The sequence below is a fragment of the Lactuca serriola genome, chromosome 3 (assembly GCF_051521515.1).
Source record: "Lactuca serriola cultivar US96UC23 chromosome 3, Lser_US96UC23_V15, whole genome shotgun sequence".
In the NCBI taxonomy this organism is placed as follows: Eukaryota; Viridiplantae; Streptophyta; class Magnoliopsida; order Asterales; family Asteraceae; genus Lactuca; species Lactuca serriola.
Genome location: NC_136410.1, coordinates 5,333,127 through 5,357,179, shown reverse-complemented (window position 1 = coordinate 5,357,179; position 24,053 = coordinate 5,333,127). Strand labels below are relative to the sequence as shown.

General features: G+C 29.4%; 1 protein-coding gene and 1 long non-coding RNA gene across 4 annotated transcripts; one reads left to right on the top strand and one right to left on the bottom strand.

Annotated features, from left to right (window-relative positions):
- Positions 1 to 2,729: 2,729 nt before the first annotated feature.
- On the bottom strand, positions 2,730 to 5,181 carry LOC145091361 (uncharacterized). 3 transcript variants are annotated; one of them, XR_013702140.1, is made up of 6 exons: positions 4,984 to 5,181; positions 4,544 to 4,822; positions 4,193 to 4,427; positions 4,015 to 4,082; positions 3,671 to 3,809; positions 2,730 to 3,034 (listed from the first exon to the last, which is right to left on the bottom strand). It is a non-coding gene; the product is annotated as an uncharacterized LOC145091361 (long non-coding RNA). The 3 variants fall into 3 exon arrangements; XR_013702141.1 differs by having other exon boundaries at positions 2,735 to 3,034; positions 4,015 to 4,101; XR_013702142.1 differs by lacking the exon at positions 3,671 to 3,809 and having other exon boundaries at positions 2,732 to 3,034; positions 4,015 to 4,101.
- Positions 5,182 to 21,722: 16,541 nt separating this feature from the next.
- On the top strand, positions 21,723 to 23,689 carry LOC145091360 (geraniol 8-hydroxylase-like). The gene is made up of 2 exons (XM_079029058.1): positions 21,723 to 22,782; positions 22,873 to 23,689. Exons 1-2 carry the CDS (start codon positions 21,850 to 21,852, stop codon positions 23,518 to 23,520), a joined length of 1,581 nt encoding a protein of 526 aa, XP_078885184.1. The 5' UTR covers positions 21,723 to 21,849; the 3' UTR covers positions 23,521 to 23,689.
- The last annotated feature ends 364 nt before the right edge of the window (positions 23,690 to 24,053 follow it).

Sequence of the window (24,053 nt, the reverse complement as noted above, 5' to 3'; positions counted from 1 at the left end):
CCAACATACGTGTACACCCACCGTACTAGGGTGTGCCCTAGTACGCTTAGTGTACACACATGTATGCTTAGCGTACTCCTCCAGCTCATTTGACCAAAATACCACTAGGGCTTCAAGGCATAATTCTTGGACTTAGGGATCAAATTAACTTATAACTTAAACCAAATGATGAATTTGAAAATATCTGAAATCCGAGGTATTACAGTTGGAGATGGTCTAATTGCCTAATTCTAATTCTGCTAACCACCCCCACCCCAAACACAGACATAACTCCAGAAAATTCAAGGGAGAAGGAGGGGGGGGGGGGGGGGGGGGAGGTAGTGACTAGTGAGGTTATTTTTCTATTTTTTTATCATTAATAAAATCATACTTCTTCAAGAATGCTCCGTGATGTATGGAAAAAACCATTTCACCCTCACACAGTTAGCTATGCTTAACAACAAACAACTGACGAAAGGACCAAACGTTAAAGTTTTGAAACTAAAGAGACCAATGTTGATGACCTAAAAAGTTAACGACCAAACTCGATTTTTTTTTTAAAATCACAATGACCATTTTTTAAGATCTGACTTTTCATGATAGTAAACAATAATGTGCGATCGGTGATTATTAAGACTGTTTCACATTTATTTTTTATTATTAAATAAAAATCCTTATATTTTACAGGAAAAAATAATGAATGATCCTTGGCTAAACAAAAAATCCTTAGCATCATCCAATAATATATGCAAAAAGGAAAAATATCATTAAGAATGGAAAACTTACCTATATGAACGCTTTTTGTATACTTTTAATCAGAATTTATGTTTTCATAAGTATTTATTTAAAAATAATAACTCTGATTTTGATTCATCATCGACAGCAATTTTGATTTATTATCATTAAAAATAATTATAAACGATCGATCATTAACCCAATCTTTTTATTTGATTATATATATATATATATATATATATATATATATATATATATATATATATATATATATATATATATATATATATATATATCAAATCAAATAATAAATATTTTTTACACAAATAAAGTAATACACATAGAGGTCACGTCTCTACCATTACCAATTATGAAATAAGAAACTATGTATATTCTTTCTTACGAACTTGAACATGAGACCCCTATTATGTAATATAAATGCACGTCTCGAATACGACTATCACCACCAAAATTGAATGATCATCAACAACCCTTTTTGCACTCTAAAAATGTTCATATTGCGTTGGTACACCCGTTACCTATCAAAATTTGGATTCGGGTTTCTTGATACACCTTTTATTGAGCCGTTTCATCCTAACTCAGAACCTGTAGAATGCGCTGTGTGTTTATCTACAATCAAAGAGGATGATGAAACAAGAGTGTTGAGATGTAAACATCTTTTTCACAAAAAATGCTTGGATCGTTGTGTGGAATACAGGCACACAACATGCCCCTTGTGTCGGGGGTGTTTAGCTGGCCCTCGTTTAGTATCCGAACTTGGCTGGGAATTGCTCTATCTTGGTTTCTCTTTTGTTAAGACTTCAACTGATGACGATTACTGTAAATGGTGGCTACGTTGATTCATCAATCATCATCATGTATTCAATTAATTTTCATGGAATATTATTAATATCTTGATCGATCAAATATGTACGTACGTGTTAATAACGTTTATAATTGTAAATCACTATGAATTCCATTCGTATTTACTTGTATCAATTAAATATATACATTGCACAACTCACAAGCAACTATATATATATATATATATATATATATATATATATATATATACTAGTAGCATACCCGCGCGATGCAGCGGTCGACTAATGTAAGAGACGGTGAATAATTTCGGGATGGACGTCGAATGCGCACCGGAGAATAATTTTGGACGGCAATTAGTTTCTCATTAATAATTAATTTTAATTCGGTGGACAACTAATACTTTTTATCACCAAAATTTAATTTCTTTATAGTTTTTTTTTTTCAAAGATTTTCAATGTAAATTTTTTAATTGAGTATATTTTAACCACAAATTGTTGTAAGACGTGCTTTATAAAAATATAAGAGAGTGTAAGTTATATGAAAAAATTGTAATTCGTTTATTTTTCATTTCTTTAAGAAATAGAATGCATTTTCAAATATCTTTTAGAGTGTGATAAAGCATGTATATATTAACTAACAACATACAACATAAAACCAAATATCTCATGGTAATTGTTGGTTGTTGTTTATCACGATTACTAAAATGAATTCCCCCACCCAAATTAAACAATTTTTCTCAATTCAAATGATACTCAGAAGTCAGAAACCAACATACTTGCACTTACTACCAGTTTTATTTACTTAATGTTTATTCTAACAAATCAAGTTTCAAAATTTATTCTACTTGATTTAAGACCCTATGCAACCTTTTCAACACCTATTCCTTAAACAACAACCTAATAATAATGTTAAAGTTAAGCTAAACTATCGTTAACCTACTCTAGAGTATGTGCCATGCAAACTTTCTCATTATAACTACCTGAAAAAAGAATTGATAATAAAAAATAAAGAAAGATAAATTATTTAAATAATACTCTTGCTTTTTGGCAGTTTGCTCTTAAAAACTAAATGACACTTTGTATGCGAGTTTATACATCTGGTCTAGAACGATTAAATGTTTACCTATTTTCACTCTGAAAAATAAAACCCGTGTGACTAATATTGAACTTTTGGTTCAGAAGATAAAGGAATTAACAGAAGCTTAATACACATAATTTTAAAAACAAAACATACACATAGATTACCAGAATCACAGGCTCTAAAAAATCTTAATGCTCAATTTGATGTCCACCACAGTAATTTCACAACCAGTAAATTATGCACGTTTTAAAACTCTTTGTAGTCCTTGATACTACCTAAATCTAAGTAGCAATAAAACTTAAATATCAGTAGCATTGCAATTTTTATCACTCCAACTCCTAACTTCAACCGAATCTTCTTAGATCCAAAAAAACTTCATCTTACAAATAGTTTCATCTACAAATGTGATGTCTATCTGCAAAATCATAATAAACTAAAAATTATTTTACAAACTAAAAAATGAATATAATGCATGACAACAACTAAGGTCAAAGGTTTTATCAATTAATACAATTCACCCTCATGATTGGCAGTTATTACGTAATAACATTAGTCACAAATAGACAAATGCTTCAAGAGAAAAAATCATTAGATTCCCCAAATGTTTGATTGATTTTTAATTCGATATCAGACAATAACGAAAACAAAATAATAAAACACAGGGGCATAACCAGTGTCTCATTCAATAAGTTAAAAGCTATGTTTCTTTTACATGTGACAGTTAATAAAATAGATAAAGCACAAATTCAACAACATTTTTGCAAAACACCAAGTGATATCATGCTTCCATACATGCACAAATTTAACAATATGTAGGATTCCATCCCTGCACTTCCATGTACACAACTTAGTGGTCAGGTTTATGACAAAAATAAAAAAGTCCCTACATAGGATTCTATACAAATATTCAATATTATTCATGTTTCATCCCTTTGCTGCTTCTTTTGGACTAAAAAGGGAAATAAGGCTATTGACCATTTCACCCTTTAGCAGATGCCTTTAAAACTTCAAACAAAAGTTGGAAATGAACCTAAAAAGTTACGGTTTTTACCTCAAGGATGGGGAATAAGAGAAATAAGAAGCATCAATCGCTACAACCGGACAAATCTGAGGATCAGAGAAAAAATATAGCTGGAAAGATAGTAGGAATGAGGAATGGTCGTGGTAAGGTCCAATGGTATCCATGAGTACTGAAATCCAATACATACACAAAATTGAAATGAAAGTAACATGTAATCGGAACTAAAATCCACAATGAAATCAAATTAACATGCAAACTTACAGCTTACAGACTGGAAACCATCAAGTTCTTATCAGACAAAAATTAGACAGAAGAAAGAAGATTACACGAATTACTTCTTAATAAACAGAAATCGAGAGAAAACGGAAGTTTACCTGACAGCTGAAGCTGAATAGCAGACAAAATTTGAGTTAAGAAGAGGCGGTGCCGACGATTCTCATAACTAAGGCCATGTGCATTTTCTACAAAAAGCTCATTTTAATTGCCCTTGATTAAACGAATCTACTCAAAGAATCATATCAAAATTACAGAAATTGATTTGATGTTACTCACGTAAAGACTATCATTTGGCTTGGGTAATTGTAGCTTCCACCCAGCACGCCCTGAATTCGTTCCATTTCTTACAATGCGAAAAATCAAATTTCCAGTACAGTTTTTGGTGTTATTTCTGATTGTTAATCGAATCGAATCAAGATGTAAAAACGAATGCCACTTCCCCAATCCAACAAATTCAAGTAGTAATCATCGACAAGATGAGGAGCATGCAAAAAAACATACGATTCAGTTCCTGAACCAGAGATAAAAGAGAAGCTAGGTAAAAAAAAATCCATTTTGGGTTTGAAATAAAAGAGAAGCTAGGTAAAAAAAAAAAAAAAAAAAAAAAAAAAAAAAAAAAAACTTTACCTGGAATCAAAGAGAATATAGGTCAAATCCATTTGGTTTGCCCAGTCAATGAGTTCCCCACGAGAACTACCACCTGTAAGAGATCGTAGATGTATAACCAGTGAGATCTCAACCTGCGCACCTAATAGCAAAAGAAAAACCATTTTAGCTTTATTTGGCATGTTCTAGATCAGGAGGATTGAAAAGGCGGACGCCATTGAGAAAATAGATTCTAGGGAGCTTAGTGGCGGCCAATAACAGATGGTTGGGTGTAGAGAGAAATCCTAGGCTGTCTCCTACCTGCAAAATATCAAGATCGAGGTGAGTTTTAGGGATTTGGGATCTAGACAAAGAGTGAATTTAGGGCGTGATGGTGGTGGTGCGAAGTTTGAAAGAAAATTATCTAAAAATCATGAACAATAGCAAATACATGCATCTGAATTTGATTTTGAAGTCAGTACATTAAGGTTCTATGGCTGATTTCACCCTTTTGAAGCTTATTTCGCTCTTCTTAGCACCATCCTTCTTGATATTCAAACAATTCTTGGTTTCCAGCACATACATAGCGAAGAGGTTGGGATGAGTCACCGAGAAAGGGAAAAGAAACAGCAGTGGCCGGTTTGTAGAGCGGGAGGATTTACCAAAAGCGATTTTTTTGGTTACTTTCCAAAGTTGAATAAGTCTCCAGTTTAAATGAATAGATAATGCCGAGAAGCCGGGTCAAATTGAAAATAACTTGCATCGGGAACTTGTACTTATTGTATTATTTTTTGTATGATTTTATATAAAAGGGTTAAGTTTAAAATTTAATATTATTTTATTAATGATTACTTGTACTATCAGCTTAATGATTTAAACGTCTTAAAAATATAATATTATTATATTGAATCTATTTATGGAAATAGTTGGATTTCTATTATAAGGTAGTATATATATATATATATATATATATATATATATATATATATATATATATATATATATATGGGGACCAAATCTTGACCTTTGATCAAAACTGATCTTGTGGCTCATAAAAAAACGTGATTAACCCTAATTAATCTAATTGATTAGTTAATGAGGGGTAGATTAGTCCCTAGGTAAATTTAATATGATCAGATCTGATATAATGTTAGTGTTATTTTCACGTCATCAAAAAATCATCTGCTTTGATTCTTCTACCAAGATATTCGCTGGATCAACATTCCTTGTTCTTCAGTTCAATCTGATCGATCTTCTATCTCCTTAAATCATCTATTCTTTCAACCGATAATTAGTTTGAGTTGGACATTGATCGAACAATGCTAAATAATACTTTTAAAGTCAAGATTTCTGTGTTTCACGAGTTCATGTTCTTCATTCTTCTGCATCTACAATTGATAATTTGAGTGATTGAGGTTTATGTTCATCTATCGACACCAACAATTAATTACAAGATTGTTACTGATTTTAGCTCTGTGATGACCGATTTCATCCGAGGTAGAGGTTCAAGTGTTCAGTTGATTTATGCTTATCTTCATCTTCAACAATTGCTAACGATCTTTCAAACTGTGATTTGTATTCTACATCACGATTTCATCAATTGATCAAGGTTTGAGTTTTCTTCCTTGAGTTTTCATCGCTTTCATTGTTACTTGCATGTAACAAGTTCAATTGTTAACCTTGTAACACGAATTGGTTGAATCATCAAGCTACTAGTGATTTCTCCATTTCATATATGTATGATTTGTGATTTCAACAATCAAACATCATATTGATTGATTGAAATCAATTATTGTTCTTGAGAAAACTTTCTTAAACTATACATGCATTCTACCTGTTTGATGAAAGTCCTGAATGAATAAAGATTCTGATGTATCACCCCCTCCTTCCCATAAATAAACTCCTCTTTAAGAATGAGTATACTTCCAAAATATGAGTTAGAATTGGAGTAAAATAATTCAATATTGACTAATCTTATTAAATTTACCTTAGTTTTGTTAAAATATGTAATTTTCTTTAAACACAAATTATTAGAGATGCATTTTACCACACTTTTGTTTAAATATGCTCTTGTTAACCTGTAAGAAACATGTTGTATTAAAAAATATTAGATACTACTAAATAAAGTATGGTTCTTATAAAGATAGTACATGTTAACAATGAGTTATTTTATGGCTAATTTCATAAGAATGTATATTGTTCTGATTATATCTATTGGATACATACCATCAGTGATATGTTATTACATGATATGATTCTCTAATATTGTATATTATTCTGATTAGACTACCTTAATTCTAACATTGAAATGTTATGAATATAGTTTTGTAAATCTTCATCCATGTGAAGTTTGAATCACTTGTTAAAACATAGTATTTATTTTAATCCATATCGATTCTAAAAATTCATTCATTTTTGTTGCAGAGAAATTTAGTTAATGAAGCCCAACTTGAAAGGAACTTGAATGTTTCAAATTAAAAGTTCTTACGACATATGTTGAGATTAAAGAACATGTAATATCTTAGTGAAAGGTTTAGGTTAGTCATAGCCCTCCTTGTCAGTTGCATGTTAAGTAAAAGATGCATTGATTAGTTTTGTATGAAGTAGAACAGGTTCAGGTTAGTCATAATCCTCATTCCCACAGCATAAGTCCTCTTTAAGAATAGGTTTATACTTCCAAAATATGAGTAAAATGATATAATGTTTATTGCTCCCTCATTCCCATAGTTTTGTTTAAATCTAATTTTTTTCAAACATAAAGGTTAGAGATGGATCTTTAGCATAAGTTAGTTTAAATAAGGATATTATTGTATTTTTGTATGATTAGAATAATAGTATGCTTATGTTTTATGTTAAGTATCATGATGTATGTTTTAAGCATGTTTGCAAGATTAGTGTTAACATCATAGGTAAATGCCTTACCATGTTGATTCTTGGATCTTACAACATTAATTATTATTGGTTTTTTATTTTGACTATCTTAGTGAAAGGTTCATGTATTCATAGTCCTTGTCAATTGCATGTTAAGTAAAAGATGTATTGGTTAGTTTTGCATTAAGTAGAAGAGATTCAGGTTAGTCATAATCCTCCCTGTCACTTGCTTTTTTACTTTATTCATTAAAAACTTGACTGAAACTATAATGTTAAGATTATACCATATGTTAAATATATCATTAACAGTCCAATCATAAGTAGAATATTATACTACAAAATAAAACATTACACCACAAACTAGAATTTAGGACTTTGTTAAAAATAATAATTGACATGATACTGTGTTTGATGTTATACATTTGTCTTTTATCTAAGTTTCTATAGAAACCAACTCTTTAATATAATAACATGGTTTTGTTTAAAAAAAATTCAAACACAAAAAGTTGAAGATGTTTTTTTAGCATAAATTTGTTTAAATCTAGATAACACTACATATTTTTATAATTAGATCAATAGTATGTTTACTGTTTTATGTTAAGTGTTGGTGATTCAAATACTCTCTATAATGAGGAAAATCAATCACAAACCCAAGTAATTTTGTTACTGATATCAATTATTCTTATAGAATATTGATCATAAATTTATTAATACCAATTATTAACATCAAGTTGTTGATAAGTTCATGTTACTGCATATTGTTCTTGTAGAATATTGAACATACATTTATGATTGAAGTCATATGAATACACGTTATTCTGATTATATGTTAATGTGGTGGTATATTTTTTTTTGTAGTTCAAAGTGGCAATGTTGCAGCACAATATAGCTCTTGCAAATAATTCATTAGACCTGATGGTTATTTCTTTTGGATTCCAGAGGTTGAAAGGAACTTGATATTTCAAGCTAGAAATTTTAAACTATAAATGTCAAGAAATGAATATGTAATAAATTTTATTTCTCACAAACATGTAACAGATTTTTATGGTTTTTGGTGCATTGTTATTTGTTTATAACTTTGTAAGAGCCTTTTGAGATTTATATTCGTCTCTTTATCTAACAAGGTAATCCTATGACCGAGTTTTATGATACTAACTTGAAATATTATTTTCAAATTATCAATGTTTTTCTAATAACAACGATTCGTTGTTTTAGTTTCCAACTTTTGGCTTTTGATTTTCCATTTTATTCAATTCATATGCATAAATAAAATTAATGTAGATAATCAAAATACAACAATATTATGAATAATATACCTACATAAAAAACACATTAATCATTAAACTAACAAAAATCTTGTAACATTAATTTATAATTCTAGAATATTACATAATCTAAAATTAGAATATGACACATAATCTTAGAATATGATATATAATTTTAGAATATGACATATAATTTTAGAATATTTCCCATTACTTCATTGTTAATCAAGTAGTATCACAATACTTCACAAAGAGGTTCAAAACAGGTTGTCTAAAAAAAAGCAAAATGTCTAAAATCATATATTACATATTATTTAACAAAAATGTTCGAAGCAAGTTGTTTCGAACAAAATCAGAATGTCTAAAATGATAATATGACACATAATTTCAGAATATTTCATATTACTTCATGGTATGTCAAATAACATATAAAATAACAAAAAGCAACATATGACTCGCCAAATCAAAATATGTATAATATCAAGTTATAAAATACAAATTTATAATATTAGAATCTTACAAAATATAATTTCATTTTACACATTACAAAATATTAGAATATTAGACTTTAATATTAGAATATTACACACAACTTCAGAATATTAAATCTTAACAACACAATATTTAATATTTAATATTTAGAATAACTAGAATAATAACATATCAATAAGTTTTAAAAAAGCCTAAATTTAATTAGGTATTATTCTAATAGAATATTCCACATATAACTTAGATAATCCAACAACATTATTCTATTAGAATATTATGAATATTACTTTTGTAAAGAGATAACATATAACATTTTTCTAGTAGAATATTCTATATGCATATTATTTTCAAGTATTCTATTAACGTATTCAATTGAAAACCTAGAACATTATTCTGTTAGAATATTTTAATTATACACTTATGAAAACATACAGCATATAATATTATTCTATTAGAATATTATACATCTACTTAATATAACATAAAATATAGAATATTACTCTAAAAGAATATTATACACACAAAGTTTAATTTTAAACTCATATGATATTACTAACATTACATTACATAAACTATAACATTACATGTATCATTCTTTAAAATACATAACACAAATTGAATATCAACATTATACATCTTATTTTCTAAAATTACAACTATATTGTCATATATACTTGTTTTATATTCTGTTGGCGCGTCTTTGATCAGTTGATGAGTTATTTGACAAGGTACCATGAACTATGTCTTTTTTTGCCTTTATCTATTTTTGATGATAGACCTTGTTGTGCATTCTTTCCTTTAGGATCAAAAACTCATTTTTCCCTTTATTTCATAATTCCTCATTTCACCTGCATCAAAAAAATAAACCATACTTTTGTTAAAACAATAAAACTAGAATATAAACAAGAAATAAAAAAAATGTTCAAAATGTGTTGTTTCCACCAAAATCAAAATGTCTAAAATCATATATTAAACATTACTTAAGAAAGTGTACAAAACATGTTTTTTCGAACAAAATCAGAATGTCTAAAACGTACAATATATTATGTATTACTTAACGAAAATGTTGAAAGCAAGTTGTATCGAACAGAATTAGAATATGACACATAATTTTACAATATTTCACATAACTTCATAGTATATCAAATACTCTTAGAATATTACACATTACTTCACTGAAAGGTTCAAATCAAGTAGTTTAGACAAAATAAGAATTTAGACAGCAAAACCTAAAACACTCTATTTGTATTGTATCGTCTAATTAAGTAATGCAATAACATTTGAATTTAGATTATACTAATAAGAATACATAGAATATCGAAATTGAAAAAACTTTTTACTAAATTTATGCCAGAAGATAATCAATCCACATAATACCTTAAATAACTCATATATTGTCTTCATTGGAATCACAATGTTACTTTGTTTGAGAACTTTTTTTGAATCATTTATCCTTAACTCGGTTACTTCTTCAAATCAGAGTAGATAAGGTTGACTATTGTTCTTTTGAATCAAAATCATAATTAAAATTGCTAGATGAAATCATAATAATTAGAATCAAAATTAAGGATAATTCAAGAGCATGTAGAACAAAACTTCTTGAATTGTTGTTGATTTATAAATCAGAATAACTATATCATAAACCCTAGTTACGTAAATCATAAAATTTTTATTACCAAGTTATAATTTAAATATAGACAAAATCAATACCTTTTTGTGAAGTGGGGAATGATCAGGTGTATAATTCGAATATGAATCTATATAAGGAGGCATTTCTGTGATTTGTTTGATTTTTTGATGTGTTGAAATCTGTAAAAAAATATATAATCACGAAAAACGTGTTGATTCAGAAATAGTTGAAAACCGAGCTTGATGATTATGTATTCTAGGGTTTGAGTTTTTACAATATCACATAATAGCAAACTTAATATATAGAATTTTATATTAAAACACACATTTCAACTCATAGAATAACAAGAATAGCATGTAATAACATTTCATAATATGTAGAATATTCTACAAGAACATACATTATAATAATTAGAGTAATTAAAATATAACATAATAGCAATCAAGAATATATATATATATATATATATATATATATATATATATATATATATAATAAATCAATACAAAATATACAAAGTGTTCAAATAATCATACATTACAATTCAGAACATATCTAAAATTATACTAAAACATACATTATACTTCGTAGAAGAACTGGAATATCACATAAAACATTCCAGAACATGTAGACTTTACTGGAATTATCAAGTTCATGAGGGGGATCAAAGTTGTTATAATAAAGCATCACCAAAAAATTTGTAGAATGCTATATTTTGGAATTATCAAGCAACATAATATTCTAAAAATGTCAAGTTTATGATGATGATGATGATCAAGGTTTGTATTATTAAGCAACACATGTTATCTATAATTATCGAGAAACATTAATTTGTTGGAATTATAAAATCCATACAAAATTATCAAGAAAAAAATTAGGTTTGAAAAGAAATTAGGATTTAGGAGATATTGCAAGATAACAAATTAAAGGAGAAGAAAGAACCTGTCAATTTCTTTTACATGGTGAAAATAGATCAAAATTAGAATTAGAACATGAATTCGAACGAGATGTATTTGAAAATTGATTGAATTGATGAAGTCTCGATGCAATCATAATTTTATCTTGATGAAATCTGAAAATATATGAATCATAATCAGCAAGATGAAATTTGAAAAATATGAAATTAGAATCCGTTTTCTATGGATTTAAATGCATGATAAAAGCATGACATTCCTGATTGTTCAAAGCATAAATATATTTTAACCATGACTATTATTCTATGAAACATTCACCAGACATTCAAAAAAAAACCATACCAACTGTTCAAAATTAAAAAGATAACCAACATTCAAACAAACAAAACACTACCATGTCATACATAATCAAAGATTTCTAAATCTTCCAGAAATTTTATTCACATCATTCTAATGTGTTCCTTGCATCGATCAATTCCCTCACCATTGTTAATGAGCCTCCTTATCAACCTTTCCTTATTCCTTTGATTTGTTAATTTTTTTTGTTCTTGTGCTTGTTTATTGTATGTATATAATACTCTGCAGCATACATGCAACATAAAATATGTAAGCTTCTTATTCTATAGAAAACCTTATTTACCTAAATCAAAATTCCACATTTCCACTTACTTACATGTTACCAAAATACTTTTAGATCTGTCACATTAACAATACACAATAATTGGTTATAAGTTCCTTGGATTACTAAAGCAAGTTCATCCTACTTACTGAAAGTAACTTTGCTGTAATGTATTTTAATAAAATTACATTATTTCTTATTTTCTAAGAAAAATCATACACTAATCAGTTATAGTTACATACATATTAACCAGAAGACTAACAAAATATATGTTCTTAAAAAATATCTTAAATTAACAACAATCATTAATCATTGTAACATTCTACTAATACTTACAAGCATAAAACCCAGAATAAATATCTAGTAAGATATAATGTTGTTAAGTCCATCGAATTTGAAACAAGTTAACTCAGACTAATTGCAAACATAAAAAGTCAATAACATTCTAAAGCTTTACAACAAACAGGAGATTCCATTAGTTACCAAATCATGAAAAATAAATCAATAATCCATGGATTCATAGAAATTGAAATCATATAGAAAGAAAACTCATATAAAAATTTAATTCATAGAAATCAAACTCATAAAAAATAAACTAAAGGATATATTAGTTTCATCTTACCCGATTGTTGAAATATTCATTCTTGATGATCATAATCGGAATAAAGAGATCCAAAATCAGAGGTATTCAAGATTTGATTTGTGGTAGAATGAAATCATGGTTTTTAAAAGAAGAACCATAATCAGTTTCTTAGGGTTTTATCAAGGGGTTTTGGAGAAAAGTATTATAATTAAAATCGCAATCGATTTAATGATGACAGGAAGATCAATGCGAAGCAAAATCAAGAATAAGAGAAAGTTGAAAGGTATTCAGTTCTTCCATCGAGATTGCATATCACGAAGAAATATGATTTTTAGGGTTCGGTGGTAGGTGAGGGTTTTTCCGGAGCGTGAAGAATGAATAAAACTGTTTGAATCACAATTGCAAATCAATTAAAAGTAAATTTACATTACCACCCCTCCGTGTTTTTCACTAATCCTAAAGTTTGAAAAAATTACATAAATGCCACCGCCTCTTTATGTTTTGTTTTGATTTAATCTCATCCATAGATCATGGTGGTTGAATGGTTTAGATTTTGTCCCCATGTCTCACAAAATATCATTGTCTCAATTGAATTGAACCCTATATATATATATATATATATATATATATATATATATATATATATATATATATATATATATATATATATATATATATATATAGTTCCTAATCTTTATATATATTAAAAGAGAAACTTGATGACATAATCTTCAACAATCATAATCATTCATTGTATTTTCTTGATTAATTTCAACCATTGGATCGTTTTGATGATGTCATATAAGATAAAATAAAATTAATATTAACTAAATTAAGTTGACTAGGTTTGGAAAGTTGAAAACTTATTAATGGTGACTGGAATTTTTAATTGGAATCTATACAAGTGAAATAAATGTCAATATAATTATCAAAACATAAATATGGTTCCTTCCTTTTTAAAATCAAGTAATTTGTATATACCTTTCATAATTATAGAATTTGAAATCAAAGAATTCAAAATAGTGTGATATGAATCACAGTATTTATTTCTTCATATCCTTTCCAAAATAGTTGTACAAAATTATGTTAAGTATATATATATATATTCTCATTCAGTTGTTATCACAATTTCGTGAAATTTGGACTTTACAGCATCACGTTCGAATACCAGCTTCATAAGGTTAGCAATTTTTTTGATTTACTTATTAATTTCTTACTTCTGATTATAGTTTATGTGTTCAGGATATATATCAATGGCATATTAATGGGTTTTTGATAAACAGATTTTCTATTCTCTCTCTCTCTCTCTATGTGTGTGTTTGGATTGGATTAAGTAAAATTTAGTTTAGTTGGTTATGTGTTAATTGGATTGGATTATGTGTTTGGATTGGATAAAAAAATAAATAAAGAAAAGTAAAAATATAGTAGCTTCCAGAAGGGTTTAGTGTCTATATATTAAAAGAGAAACTTGAAGACATCACTTTCAACAATCAGGGTCATTCATTGTGTTTCCTTGATTAATTTCAACCATCAGATCATTTTGATGATGTTATCATAAAATAAAATACAATTAATATTAATTAAATTAAGCTGACTACGTTTGGAAAGTTGAAAACTTATTAATGGCGACTGAAAATTTTAATTGGAATCTATTGAAGTGAAATAAACGTCAACATAATTGTCAAAACATAAATATGGTTCCTTTCTTTTTAAAATCAACTAATTTGTATATACCTTTCATAATTATAGAATTTGAAATCAAAGAATTCAAAATAATATGATATGAGTCACAATATTAATTTCTTCATATCCTTTCCAAAATTGTTGTTCAAAATTATGTGTAAGTATAATCTCATTTAGTTGTTATCATAATTTCGTGAAATCTGGACTTTGCAGCATCACATTCGAATAATAGCTTCATAAGGTTAGCAATTTTTGTTGATTTACTGATTAATTTCTTACATTTGATTATAGTTTATGTGTTAAGTATATGTATCAATGGCTTATTAGTGAGTTTTTGACAAGCAATCCAAAGGTAAAAAAAGTATATGTTTAGTATATTCTTGCTGTAAAAACTACTTTTAATTGGAAATATTTGTATATTCTTTAATATATATATATATATATATATATATATATATATATATATATATATATATGTGTGTGTGTGTGTGTGTGTGTGTGTACGTGTTTCTCAATCAGCATACGCATTTTTGTCCAAAGGTAAAAAAAGGCAAATGTAATTTTGATATTGCAGTATTATACATACTTGTTGTAAAATGACCTATTTACTTTTGTTGTGTGTGTTTGTGTATGTGTGTGTGTTTGGATTAGATTATGTGATTGTATTTGATGATGTAAAATTCAGTTTAATTAGTTTTGTGTTTGGATTTGATTATGTGTTTGGATCGGATGAAAATAGAAATAAAGAAAAGTAAAAGTGGAGTACCTTCTCAAGAAGTTTAGTGTCTACATATATTATTTCTTCAAAATGACTTATTTACCCTTGCAATAAAAACTACTTTTTTGGGAATGATTCATATATTTCTTTAATATATGTTTGTGTTTGTGTTTCTCAATCAGCATATGGTTTTTTGTCCAAAGGTAAAAAAAAGGCAATATACTTTTGATATTGCTTTATTATACATACTTGCTGTAAAATGATTTGTTTACATCAAAATGATAATGCAGGTGTTATCATCATCCTACGTATAGCAAATCTCAAAACTTGGGGTGGTAAGAATATTTTTTTCATTATAAATGTTCATGTCATTACATTAATATTTTATTTTTAAGATAAATTAATTTATAACTTTAATTGTTATTTCCAGGTCAGCCTCAAGTGGGTAAGTGTTTGTTTCGGTCAAGATTGCATATTAATGATGACATGTCTTACATTTCAAAATTCAAAAAAACATACGGCTTTTATCATTAATTAATAGTTTAAAGTTTGTTTTTCCTTATTCTTAATCATTAATTATTTATATTGTTTAAATTCTTCATTTTTTTCTTCTTATATGTAGTATTGTTGATATGGATTTGAATGTTGAGTCTTCCATTCGTACTACACAACTTAACACTAATACTGTTGTGGCCAAGACAGAAGATTACTACATCCGTTTTCCAATCAAGAACATTGATGATATTCCAGATTACAATAAGGTATACTTAACAGTATTAATATTTTTCCATTAATTTTATAAGTTTATAGCGCGTAACACAATGAATATATATATATATATATATATATATATATATATATATATATATATATGGATTTTTTTTATATATTTTTAAATTTTTTTATAAAATAGGAAATTAGTTTGTCCATCATTGCTACTGTCATCGGTTTTGATTTAAACGAAGACTGATATTCTTTTTATTGTTGTGACTGTTCAAAAAAATTAAGTAAGAATGATGATGATACCAATACTGAACCATTTAATTGTGATGGTTGTGGTGGAGTTTCTGATGTTTACATCAAGTAAGTTCATAATTTTACATTTGTAAAATTCTTGTGTCATTAATCTATATTCGAATGTTTCCAATTTTATTTCATTGTCCATTAAAGTATCATTTTATAATTTTTAGGGTAGGGGTCGTAATTCGTGTTCAATATGAAACTGGGTCTACTTCTTTTGTATTGTTTGACCGTCATGTTAAAAATGTTATTCACCAGGGTAATAAGTGGCCAATGGAAAAAATATCAAAGGTACCGTTAATTTTTTTAATCGTCAACTCGTGTCTTATTTTGTTTTATGATATTTTTTTTAATATATGTATTAAAGAATTGAATAAATTCATTTTAACCCATTAATGCATCCAATTCTTTTTTACATAAAAATTTGTCTACAAATATGTTCTTCAACGAGTTATACTTTTTTCATGTGTTCCCTCGTGTTTAACGCATGTTATAATCTAATATATATTAAAAGAGAAACATGGTGACATCACCTTCAACAATCAGGACCATTCATTGTGTTTCATTGATTAATTTCAACCATTGGATTATTTTGATGATCTCATCATAAAATAAAATAAAATTAATATTAACTAAATTAATTTGACTACTTTAGGAAAAATTGAAAACTTATTAATGGTGACTGAAACTTTTAATTGGAATGTATTGAAGTGAAATAAATGTCAACATATTTGTCAAAACATAAATATGGTTCCTTCCTTTTTAAAATCAAGTAATTTGTATATATCTTTCATAATTATAGAATTTGAAATCAAAGAATTCAAAATAGTATGATATGAATCATAATATTAATTTCTTCATATGCTTTCCAAAATCTTTTTTCAAAATTATGTATAAGTATAATCTCATTTAGTTGTTATCACAATTTCATGAAATCAGGACTTTGCAGCATCACGTTCGAATACCAGCTTCATAAGGCTAACATTTTTTTTGATTTATTGATTAATTTCTTACATTTGATTATAGTTTAGGTGTTCAATATATGTATCAGTGGCTTATTAGTGAGTTTTTGATAAACGGATTTTCTATTCTCACATACACTCTCTCTCTCCCTCTCTCTCTCTCTCTGTATGTGTGTGTGTGTGTTTGTGAGTGTGTGCGTGTGTGTGTTTGGATTGGATTCTATGTTTGGATTAGATGAAGTAAAATTCAATTTAAGTAGTTCTGTGTTAATTGAATTGGATTAAGTGTTTGGATCGAATGAAAAAAAATAAACAAAAGTAAAAATAGAGTACCTTCTCAAAGGGTTTAGTGTCTATATATATTAAAGGATAAACTTGATGACATCACATTCAACAATCATGACCATTAATTTTGTTTGCTTAATTAATTTTAATAATTGGATCATTTTGATGATGCCATAATAAAATAAAATAAAATTAATATTAACTAAATTAAGTTGACTACGTTTGGGAAGTTGAAAACTTATTAATGGTGACTGAAATTTTTAATTGGAATGTATTGAAGTGAAATAAATGTTAAAATAATTGTCAAAACATAAATATGGTTCATTCCTTTTTAAAATCAAGTAATTTGTATTTACCTTTCATAATTATAGAATTTGAAATCAAAGAATTCAAAATAGTATGATAATGAATATATGTATGAATTTTTTTATATATTTTTTAATTTTTTTTTTTTGAAATAGGAAATTGGTTTGTCCATCATTGTTACTGTCATCAGTTTTGATTTAGACGAATGCTGGTATTCTTTTTATTGTCGTGACTATTCAAAAAAAGTAACTAAGAATGATGGTGATACTAATGTTGAACCATTTACTTGTGATTGTTGTGGTGGAGTTTCTGATATTTATAGCAAGTAAGTTCATAATTTTACGTTTGTAAAGTTCTTGTGCCATTAATCTATATTTGAATGTTTCCAATTTTATTTCATTGTCCATTAAAGTGTCATTTTATAATTTTACGGCGATGATCGTAATTCGTGTTCAATATGAATATGAATCTGCTTCTTTTGTATTGATTGACCATCATGTTAAAGATGTTATTCACCATGCTAATTAGTGGCTGATGGAAAAGATATCAAATGTAGGGTAAATTTTTTAATCGTCAACTCATCTTTTATTTTGTTTTATGATATTAATTTTGTTTAATATATGTATTGAAGAATTGAAAAAAATTCATTTTAACCCATTAATGCATCCAATTCTTTTTAATATAAAAAGTTGTCCACATATATGACATTCAACGATTTATATTTTTTTTGTATGTTCCCCGCGTTTAACGCGGGTTATAATCTAGTTACTAGAAAACAGGGGGCATTATATTTCCAACGTAGGCAATCTGTCCCAAGTGCCCCGATGTGATCATAGTTTACTGACAAGAATATCAGTTAGTGAGTGACATACTAACATTGGTAAATTTTGTTATGGATTCGTTTTGAAACAAACTACGATCGGATACATTTTGAGATACTATTTGTGTTGGATTGCCAACGGAATGGTTTTTGACATATTACCAACGAAATCTAATTTTTTGTGACTGTCTTTGTGAAATTTGGGATGGATTTCCACTTGAAATAATTGAATTCCAGGCAAATTAGTGCCGAAATTCCTTCATAATCCGTCGACAGTGACAGTTAAAACCCAATCACCCAATCATGTGTTACAATTTCAACCACAAATATAATGAGTATAAATCTACAAAATATCCAAACATATTCCATAAACATAACAAACACGTGTCTTCAAAAAAATATTTAAATAACAAACATAATGAATGGAAACAAAGATGCATTAATTTTCGCTTTTAAAAATTTGTAGGTTAGTGAAGTTGAAATTCGTTTTGTGCAGTAGCAACAGTAGAGAAATGTTTTTTCCGTGATGAAGTTTGTTGAGTCGAATTTCTGGACAAGTTGTTAAATAATTGTATAATTTGTACGGTGGAAAAAGAAGAATTTATCAAAGTTAAACATGATAGAAATTGATTCCAAATTATGAGACCTCAATAACAATTGCAAAAATAACATTTAGTTTTACATTTTAATGTTATTCTATTTTTTATTATTTATTTATTTATTTACTATATAATAGATCCTAATTAACTTTTCATATGATAAGAGGTTGATTTTGTACAAATAAAAGTAGCTAAGTTGGTGGGTGTCGTGTCACACTTGTTATGGTCTACGTAGACGTCACATCACACTTGCCATATTCTTACCAAAAGTTGTCATTTGGTATGTGCGAGTTCTCATACTTGTCATGCTATTATTTATTTATTTTTTTAAATATACAAAATAAATCTTTCAAACATAACAATTTTTAAAAACTAAAAATTCATTAATCTTCAAATAAAAACATAGAAATTCAAAATAACAACAAACACACACAAAAAAAAAAATAGAATTTAAAATTAAAAACATACAAACTAAAATTACCAAACTTAGATAGACCTAAAGAACATCTTCATCGGAAAATCGACCTTCCAAATCGTCGATCGGTTCCGTGTTAAGATCGATGTGATTGACGTTTTAAATATGTTCCCTCAAGTCCCTACGAAGAACTTGATGTGTCTCAACATCATTAACTAGTGCCCTCCTCGACATGTACTCCACGCTTCCAACCTCAAAAGCTTGTGTCGGTGAAACGATATCGTTTTCGTTATACTCACATATTGCATTTACTTCGTCTTCGAGAATCATATTATGCAATATGATACAAGTATACATCACCTCGCTCATTTTCTTCTCCTCCAAATACGGCGCGGGATATTTAAGGATATGCCAACGTTTTTTCAAATCTTCAAATGCTCGTTCAACATCATTTCTCGCTCGCTCTTAAGCTCTCTTAAACTTCAACCTCTTCCGATCATTTGGACAAGACAACGACTTCACAAAACAAGCACACTCCAGATAGATCCCATCCGCCAGATAATACTCGTTCCTATACGATGTTCTAGCTACTTGAAAAGAAGAGTCTGGTGTAGCCCCTTTGTACATGTCATCAAGTAACGGAGACATGTTTAGAACATTGATTTCATTAAAGGAGCCAACTGAGCCAAATAATGCATGCCAAATCCACATATTCTATGACGCCACCGCTTCAAGTATAACGGTTGGATAACCATGATCACCTCGGGTGTATTGCCCTTTATGGGCATTCGAACAACAACCCCATGCGTAGTGGAGGCAATCTAGGCTTCCTAACATTCTACGAAAGTCGTGCACATTTGAGTGATGAGTATACAATTGTTGGATGTCATTACAAGTAAGTTCGTGTAGATATCGTGGACCATATAATCTCATGACATACTTGCAAAATTTGTGAATGCTAGTTCGTGCAATATGTCCGAACATCCTAAGGTTCTCCTATAGTGCATCGGGGCAAGTGGCATACGCTAATTGACAAAGTGCAGCGGTGCATTTTTGTATAAAAGTAAAAACCAATTGTACCTCTAGCATTGCGACGTTGTTGAAAAAATAGACACGCTGCCGTGACGTCGTTGACTATACGCAAAAACAAATATTTATGCATACAGAACCGACGAAGAAAATAATATCCTATAAAGTTGGCGCCATCCACAAAGTAGTCTTGCATGAGTCGATCATTAGCCGTCTCACGAAATCGTTATATGTATCTTCTCTTCCTCCGACGTGCATTCTCCGCATTTTCGTCTTGTAGTCGTTCGATCATATGCTCCGCCTCCTGAATAACTTCTATAGTCGTTTCAAGCAAGGCATCAAACATGCCCGATGAAGATGACGAAGAAGTCATTTTGAGAGAGTGTATTTGAGTTAAGTTGATGTTATGAGTTAAGATGGTTTGAAGTTGTAGTATTTATAGAAGGTTTTTTTTTCTAAAAAAAAATTAAATGAAAATAGCCTTTGCCGGCTACCCCATCTTCCCATTGGTCAACAATACTCGGCATATATTAACTTTGATGTCGAGCCGAGGGGTCGACCAGGTTTGCGTCGATGATGCCGAGACCCTCGCCAAGCCCACACCCACCAACCGAATAGTTTTTTTTGACATTTCAACTAGCGGCAACTAGTAACTAGGGTCTATCCCAAGGCCTTTTGTTTTCTATAGGTGGGGAATGTCAGTGTCCTTGTATCTATTTTTTTTCATTAATAAAATTTAACGGACCCCCTTTACCAAAAAATAAAAATAAATAATTGACTAGTGCAACAATTCATTTGACTTATTTTGACGCAGATTTGTTGCTTATTTATTTGTACATATTCATGAGTTCATCTTTTCATATCTTTCAATATTTCTCTTTCAAAATTATTTAGGGTCACCTTGGTTGCACGTCATATCATCTATTTATAGTCTACGTAACATTTTCTTGGCTTTAGCAAAGTTTTTCCTTTTTTGTGTAAATATTCATATGTCTCGTTTTGTTTAATTTTTTAGATAAGATGGACCCTGGTTATACTTTGTTTATCCACCACTTATATAAACCATTCCTATTTATATCCATCTGTCTAGTTTTATATTTCGTCAAGATTAATTGTGATTCACTTTGGTAGCTTCACAAAATGCTATCAGATACCCAGTGGTCATGGTGGTCGGAACTAATTACCAACAAGAAAGACGAGTTCACATTCGAAGTCCTCACCTTTTCAGTCATTTCATTAATGACTATTTTATGGTACATTTCACGGAAGACCACATCGTCGTCGCCTCCGGGACCTCGTGGTTTGCCGCTACTGGGGTACCTTCCATTTCTTGGCGCCAACTTCCACCATGAGTTCACCAAATTGGCCCAACGTTATGGCCCCATTTTCAAAATCCAACTCGGAAGTAAGACCTACATCATTCTCAGCTCCTCAGACTTAGCTAAAGCTGTGCTCCATGACCAAGACGATATCTTTGCTAACCGCGATCCTCCGGTGGCTGGGCTGGTCGTCTCCTATGGTGGCAAAGATATAGTCTGGTCTAACAACAACTCATACTGGCGTAACCTACGTAAAGTGTTTGTGTACGAAGTCCTGAGCAACAAGAACCTGGATGAAACTCAATCTTTCCGGCGAGGTGGAGTGAGAAAAACCATCAAGCAGGTGTATGAAAGAATGGGAACTGAAGTGGACATTGGTGGGATCGTGTTCTTCACATCCCTCAGCGTCATAACCAGCATGATATGGGGGAAAAGTTTGGTTGAAGATAAAAAGAACAATGATGTTGGGGTTGGATTGCGGGAAGTGATTCCAAAGATAGTGGAACTTCTGGGTGCACCGAATGTGTCGGACTTTTTTCCGGTGTTGACGAAATTCGATTTACAGGGGGTGCAGCGAGAAATGAAACGTCAATGGAAGACGATGGATAGGATTTTGGAGAGGATAATCGAGGAGCGACTTGCCATTAAAAAGGATGAAGCTGGAAGAAAGGATTTCTTGCAGATTTTACTAGAGCTTAAACAACAAAATACTTCATCGGGTTTCAATATGACAGAAATCAAAGCTCTTCTCATGGTATCTTTATCATATATATACTGCTTTTTTGTTTTGATATCCAAAAATGGTTTTAATTTGTTTTTTTATGCACCATATTTTCTCAAACAGGACATTGTAGTCGGAGGAACAGACACAACATCAACAATGGCAGAATGGACAATGGCCGAGCTTCTGCAAAATCCCAATGAAATGAAAAAGGTACAAGACGAATTAGAACAAGTTATAGGGAAAAACAACATTGTGGAAGAATCTCATCTTCCAAAATTACGTTATTTAGATGCAGTAATTAAAGAAACATTCCGGTTACACCCTCCACTTCCTCTCTTGATTATGCGAAGTCCAAAACTACATTACATATATTCAGCCATTAAGGTAGGTGGATACACAATTCCTAAGGGTTCCAATGTCTATTTAAATGTCTGGGCAATACATAGGGATCCTCAGTATTGGGAAAATCCTCTAGAATTCGATCCTAATAGATTTTTAATGGCTGATGGAAGAAACAAATATGATTACAGCGGATACAATACCAACTTTCTCCCATTTGGATCTGGTAGAAGAGGTTGTCCTGGAGTTCCCTTGGGTGAGAAGATGTTGCTTTACCTTTTGGCTTCATTGTTGCACTCATTCAATTGGATTTTACCAAATAATAAAGAACATGAGTTGTCTGATAAATTTGGGCTTGTTGTGAAGAAGAGAAACCCACTCATGGCTATCCCTTCTCAGAGGTTACCAGATAAAAATCTCTACATGTAGTAGAGACTAGAGGCAATCATTTGCATGCCTGGGCATAATTTCTTAAGGGGCTTCTTCAGAAAAGCAACCAATGTACTCCCTCCGTCCCATATTAATAGTCTATGTTTCCTTTTTGGTTTGTTCAAAAATAATTGTCTACTTCTAAAAATAAATATGTCTTTTACCATAATACCCCTCATTATTGGTTAAATTACCATAAAATTAAATGCAACTACCATAGAATTAAATGCAAGGTAAGACTGTCTTTTTCTTTAATAAAGTTAATGGTAATTAATGTTTTCTTAAACTGTGTGCTTTTTGTCTGTGGACTATTATTTTGGGACGGAGGGAGTACTTAATTTTGTCGACCCCTGTTCAAATTTTAATAAAAACCACTTGATGAATTTGTTGTGGTTATTAAATTAAACATGTTTACTTGTTTAGTTTAGACGGTGCTTTTACATACTTTGAATTATAATGAAATATCTACATATAATTACATAATGAATCAAATATATTGAAGGATATGTTGCGGTTTAAGCATTTTTACAAAT